The 6,069-nt window shown below is 38.0% G+C and overlaps 1 protein-coding gene across 2 annotated transcripts; it reads left to right on the plus strand.

Annotated features, from left to right (window-relative positions):
• Positions 1-609: 609 nt before the first annotated feature.
• LOC108331489 (protein PLASTID MOVEMENT IMPAIRED 1-RELATED 1-like) lies at positions 610-5,123 on the plus strand. Of its 2 annotated transcripts, none has more exons than XM_052877256.1 (3): positions 610-916; positions 1,068-3,472; positions 3,568-5,123. In XM_052877256.1, exons 2-3 carry the CDS (start codon positions 1,074-1,076, stop codon positions 4,721-4,723), a joined length of 3,555 nt encoding a protein of 1,184 aa, XP_052733216.1. In that variant the 5' UTR covers positions 610-916; positions 1,068-1,073; the 3' UTR covers positions 4,724-5,123. The 2 variants fall into 2 exon arrangements, with proteins under 2 accessions (XP_052733216.1, XP_052733217.1); XM_052877257.1 differs by having other exon boundaries at positions 1,071-3,472.
• The last annotated feature ends 946 nt before the right edge of the window (positions 5,124-6,069 follow it).

Consider the following 6,069-nt stretch of genomic DNA (forward strand, 5'->3'; position numbering starts at 1 on the left):
AATTTTGTGATGTCCTTTCTAATTACTTATAAAAGTTAAAATTAAGGAATGTTGATTAATGAAAATTAAGACAGAGCAAATGTTGAATTTTTACTTATACCAACATTGATGTTTTATGTAAAGTATTACGAGTAAAAGAATTTAAATGTTAGAATGTTAAATGAATGGCATCACTTACAAAATTGTCTTAAATATTCACTTTTAATAAATTTAGTGTTGAAGTAAATAGTTATATAGTGTTGTGAGATTCATGCAAAAAGGAATTTTTTTATTCATCACCCAAAATAATAAATAGTATTATTATCACAGATTTTGACTTCATATTAAATTAATATATTTTTTAATCAATTTTATTCCATGTTAAAAATAATATTATTAGAAAATATGAACAACCAGCGATTACCGTTATAATTACGAAAAGACACAACTAAGATGCACATGCGAAGAGGTATCAGACAGAAATTTTATTTCTTTTTTGACAGAACCAGAAAGAATTAAAATTGGTAAATACTAATTATTGGGATTTTGGGAAAGATACGCGCATGAAAAAAATAGAATAATATATATTAAAATTATTATATTATATTATTTTTGTTTCTTCAATTTCAACTTCAATTCTTTGGTTTTGAAAGAGGTAGCGGCAATTCCTAGAGAGAGAAAGAGACAAGAAAAAGAGATTGGACATGAGAAGATAACAAGTTCTGCTGACAAATTTTGAAACTTCTCGCATGTTTCCGTTTTCTTCTGCTTCTTCTCCATCTTATTCTTTTAATGACCTGTGACTGAACAAAATGGATTCCTTTTTTGGGTTATAGAGTTGCAGTTTTGAATTTAAGAACAAGGGTAGGTGTCAATGGATTGGGTTTGCTGACCTAATTTTTTGCGGTTGCTTTGGTTTCATCTCCAACACTACTTGGTATGCAATCTATTCACTCTTTTTGTGATTTTGTTTTTAAGTTTTGCTATGCGGTTTAATAATATCCCGTGTTTGATTTATATTTTTTCTATAAAAGAATTTGGTTGGGTTCTGTTTCATTTGAATTCACTTTATTTGTTTTGTTGGGTAGAAGAGGATGTTGTCGAGAACGGAGGCTGGGAAGAAGAGTGGTGGGGGTTCTAGTGCCCCGAAGAAGTTGTTAAAGGATGTTGAAACCATTAACAAAGCGTTGTACTTGGATAGAGGGTCTACAAGGAGTTCAATACCTGGTGCAAATTCTCGATCTAAATTCACTGGGAAATCTCAGTTACCTGATCCCAAATCTAAGTCTAAAACCAGTGTTAATAATAACAATGATGATGGTGTTCAAAAGGATAAGAAGTCCATTTGGAATTGGAGGCCTCTAAGGGCCCTTTCCCACATCCGAAACAAGAGGTTTAATTGTAGTTTTTATCTGCAAGTTCACCTGATTGAAGGGTTGCCTCCAAGTTTTGATAATGCCAGTCTTGCTGTGTACTGGAAAAGGCGTGATGGGGTTCTTGTGACTGGTCCTGCCAAGGTGATTCAGTCTGTGGCTGAATTTGAAGAGAAGTTGACCTACACTTGCTCAGTGTATGGCAGTAGGAGTGGACCTCACCATTCTGCCAAGTATGAAGCAAAGCATTTTTTGCTCTATGCTTCGCTTCTGAGTGCCCAGGAGATGGATTTGGGAAAGCACCGGGTGGATCTGACAAGGTTGCTTCCTCTCACTCTGGAGGAGCTGGAGGAGGAGAAGAGCTCGGGGAAGTGGACTACTAGTTTTCGATTATCGGGAGTGGCTAAGGGTGCTGTGATGAATGTCAGTTTTGGCTACACGGTTGTTGGTGATAATGCTAGTACTACCAGAGACAGCCATAATGCTTCTAACGTATTGAGTTCCAGGCAGAATAGTTTTGCTCTGATGAAACAAGATGTTAAACCCCGACAGTTTGATGGAAGCAGCAGGATGAGGCGAACCACGAGTATGCAGTTATCACCTCGAGCTTCAGATGAGGTAAAGGATCTTCATGAGGTGTTGCCATTGACTAGGTCTGCACTAGCCAGCTCAATAGACATCTTATATAAGAAATTTGATGAAGAAAAGGCTAGTTCTATGCTTAGCGAAGCAGAACTTGATTCGTTCTCCGAAAATCTTGGGTCAATCAAGCCAGATGCATATGCCTCTGATTTTGGAAAAGAAACATTTGACGAGCATGTGAGTAAGGCTGAAGATAAATGTCCAGTGCACGAGGAACCTGAACTTTCAGTGTTTCAAGAAAAACTGGAGATATTTAAACTAGATGACAATCCTTTACCTGATTCTACAAATGAAAACCCTGAACACTTTCAAGGTAATGAATTTTTTGTTGTTGATAAGGGAATAGAACTGTCATCAAATGAACCCGTTATAAGAGAGGAATTCATTAGGAAGGCTCCTGAGGATGCTTCTACAGTTGATACTGCCTATACCCTTGACATATCAGGTACACAAGAACCTTTTGAAGACAGTGTTAAACATGATTTTCTTGATGAGGTAAATGATATTTCTAAGGACCAGGTAGTGGTAGAGGAATTTGCTATGAAAGAGGATGGCTTTGACAGTGATACTAATGAGCTGCTCCTGCAAGAACTAGAATCTGCTTTAAATAGTGTATCAAATTTGGAGAGAGTGGCACTAGAATCTCCAAAAACAGCAGAATTTAAATCTGAACATAAGATGACAAAGTCACATAGCTTGGATGATGTTACAGAATCAGTTGCCAGTGATTTTTTAAGCATGTTAGACTTAGAACGTAGTCGTCCAATGGCCTTGAGTTCTGAAAGTGAACCCGAATCTCCAAGAGAGCTACTTTTAAGACAATTTGAGAAGGAGGCTTTGGACGGGGACTTCTCCTCTTTGTTTGATTTTGAAATGAACCATGATAATGAAGCAGATGGTGGCTATGATGGTTCCGCTGCATCTGAGCAGTGGAACTTTTCTGAAGATGTCAGGTCATCATCCCTTTTGCAAGACCTGCAGGAGGAGCATCTAGCCGAGTCTCAGGATGTGAGAAGCAAACAGAGGGCTCAGACACTAGAAGACTTGGAAACAGAAGCCTTGATGCGTCAATGGGGTTTGAATGAGGAGGCTTTTCATCATTCTCCACCAAAAGATTTTACTGGTTTTGGAAGTCCAATTCCTTTGCCACCTGAAGAGCCTCCTATATTGCCTCCTCTTGATGATGGGTTGGGCCCATTTCTTCAGACAAAAGACGGGGGTTTCCTACGCTCTATGAATCCCTCACTTTTCAAGAATTCTAAAAGTGGTGGGAGTTTAATCATGCAGGTATCCAACCCTGTCGTTGTACCAGCAGAAATGGGTTCCGGGATAATGGAGGTTTTGCAGTGTTTGGCTTCAGTGGGAATTGAAAAGCTCTCAATGCAGGCTAAGGAGTTGATGCCTCTAGAAGATATCACAGGGAAGACAATGCAACAAGTAGCATGGGAAGCCATGCCTGTCTTAGAAGGAGCAGAGAGGTTAGCCTATCCTGTTTGTACCACTGGTGTTGGCTGAGTTTTTAGTAGTCATTCTTAAATGTTTTACTGATTGAATTTTGCTTTGCTTTATGCAGGCAAAGCCATTTGCAGCATAATCCAATAACAAGGCAGGACAGTGCTCATGTGCAAAGGGACTTGAAAGGAATGCCGTCTGTACAAAAGTCTGGCAAGTTTAGTTCAAGAACAGTGGCCAACCAACCAGGATCAGAGTTTGTTTCGGTTGAAGACCTTGCTCCATTGGCTATGGATAAAATTGAAGCACTTTCAATGGAGGGTTTGAGAATACAATCTGGGATGTCAGAAGAGGAGGCACCATCAAACATCATTGCACAGTCCATTGGGGATATTTCGGCTCTGCAGGGCAAGGGTTTTGATATTAGTGGGTCCCTTGGCCTGGATGGAGCTGCTGGTTTGCAGTTGATGGATGTAAAAGATGGCGGTGACAGTGGTGATGGTGTGGATGGGATAATGGGCCTATCATTAACTCTTGATGAATGGATGAGGCTGGATTCCGGTGAGATTGATGATATAGATAATATCAGTGAGCATACTTCCAAACTTCTTGCAGCCCATCATGCCAACTCTTTTGACTTCATTCGTGGGAGTTCCAAGGGAGAGAAGAGACGAGGCAAAAGCAGAAGATGTGGTTTGCTAGGAAACAATTTCACAGTAGCATTAATGGTGCAACTCCGTGACCCTCTGAGAAATTACGAACCGGTTGGAACACCAATGCTTGCTCTTATACAAGTTGAGAGAGAGTTCATGCTTCCAAAGCAAAAGATTTTCAACAGTGTGTCTTTGATGATGAAGAACAATGACGAGGATGATGATGATGATAGGGAAATCCTTGCGAAGGTGGACGTGAAGGACACCAAGAACGAGGAGAATACTTCCGAAGAGGAAGAGGGCATTCCTCAGTTCAGAATCACAGAAGTCCATGTGGCAGGTCTGAAGCCTGAGCCTCAGAAAACGAAGTTCTGGGGCACTTCAAACCAGCAACAGTCTGGTTCTCGCTGGTTGCTTGCAAATGGAATGGGGAAGAACAATAATAACAAACTTCCATTGATGAAGCCAAAGGGTTCATCTAAATCTAATGCTCCAGTTATCTCAAAGGTGCAACCTGGTGACTCCTTGTGGAGCATATCATCTCGTCTTTTTGGCAATCGAGGGAAATCACATGTAAGAAACCCCGATGTCGTTATGCCAAATGACACTATAAGGCTCAGCTGAAGTCCACAACTTAGATTCTTGTTGTCTTTCGGAGTTGTTAATGTCATATCAAGGCATCTGTTTCTGAATGCCTTGTCACTCAAGAACCTGTGCTAAGGGCATTGTTTGGTTTTGTTATAGCAGCATCAACGAAATTGGGCTCATCCTTTAATAATGCAAAGTACTACGAGATACATAGAAAATATGAGGGATTTTGTGTATTTTGCTGTAGGCACAGTTTCCTATTGTAAAGTCAATTGTAACTTGTGCATGCATATGCTGTATTTATGTCCTCAGGAAGCAGTGTTTGTATGTCACATGGGGTAAATTATATTGCAGTCCACAATTAGAGTATTCTTGAAGATAAATGTTGATTTTATTTCAATTGCAAATTTAAGATGCACACTTGTGGTATTGTCCATTTGAGAAAATTGAAAATTAAAAGAGATGTTTGGGACAATCCTTTAGTCTTATGTTTTTTCTTTTTCAATATAATTTATGGTTTTAAAATAATGATTTTATTTTAGATTTCCAATAAAACAGAAATAAATTTTTATATTAATTATATAATTCATGTTAATTACAAACTTAGAAGAACGAAAGAATGTTACAAATTTTAAGATTATTTACTCCTGTAATAAATTAAAAACACGCAGGTGAAAATCAAAACCACAAAAACAAGAGAGTGAGCTAATAAAACAAACAAAATCTAAATTCTAAAATTAGCTCATATCAATCATCCTCTGAACTAACCACTCTAGAGCCTAAACCTCCGCATCTCCACCAATTCAAAAAGAGTTACTTGTCTAGTGGGCTTCAATCGTCTTCTGAATTAACCATTCTAAGAACCTAACATCCACATTCAAGCACACCCAAATATAGTTCAAAAAGTTATCTTCCCAAAGGGATTCAGTCATCCTCTAACTTTGACACACTCTAAGAACATTTAGTTGAGCTACGTGCCAACAGATCTACTTAAAGCTAACCACTTAAAGCTAACCACTTACAGAGTCTGCTCTAAATAGACACCAAAGATCACTCTTAAAAAGTCAACGAGTATCATATTCACGACTTTTCACTAGAGTCTATACACATTAACAACCATGACCATAATAACACATAACAACCAAAAGCATGACATCATCATATTCACATGTATACAAACAAGAAGGCAAGAACCAAAGTCAATAAGCAAGAAAGAAAGTTCTCATCACAACCTAAGATACTCACACACTCTTATACCTATGATACTCAAAATCATGAAAAAAATATTTTTTCATCAAAATATAATATTTCTAAAAAACATTCTATACCAAAATCAATTATCAATTTATCAAATCTCCTATTTCCAATAAACACTATTTTAA

The sequence above is a fragment of the Vigna angularis genome, chromosome 4 (assembly GCF_016808095.1).
Source record: "Vigna angularis cultivar LongXiaoDou No.4 chromosome 4, ASM1680809v1, whole genome shotgun sequence".
Lineage (NCBI taxonomy): Eukaryota > Viridiplantae > Streptophyta > Magnoliopsida > Fabales > Fabaceae > Vigna > Vigna angularis.

What these genes read in the sequence shown, in the direction of transcription:
- LOC108331489 (XM_052877256.1), top strand. Translation starts at nt 1,074, where the DNA reads ATGTTGTCGAGAACGGAGGCTGGGAAGAAGAGTGGTGGGGGTTCTAGT. An exon ending in GTCTTAGAAGGAGCAGAGAG is followed by an intron (nt 3,473 to 3,567) that starts GTTAGCCTATCC and finishes TGCTTTATGCAG; the next exon opens with GCAAAGCCATTTGCAGCATA.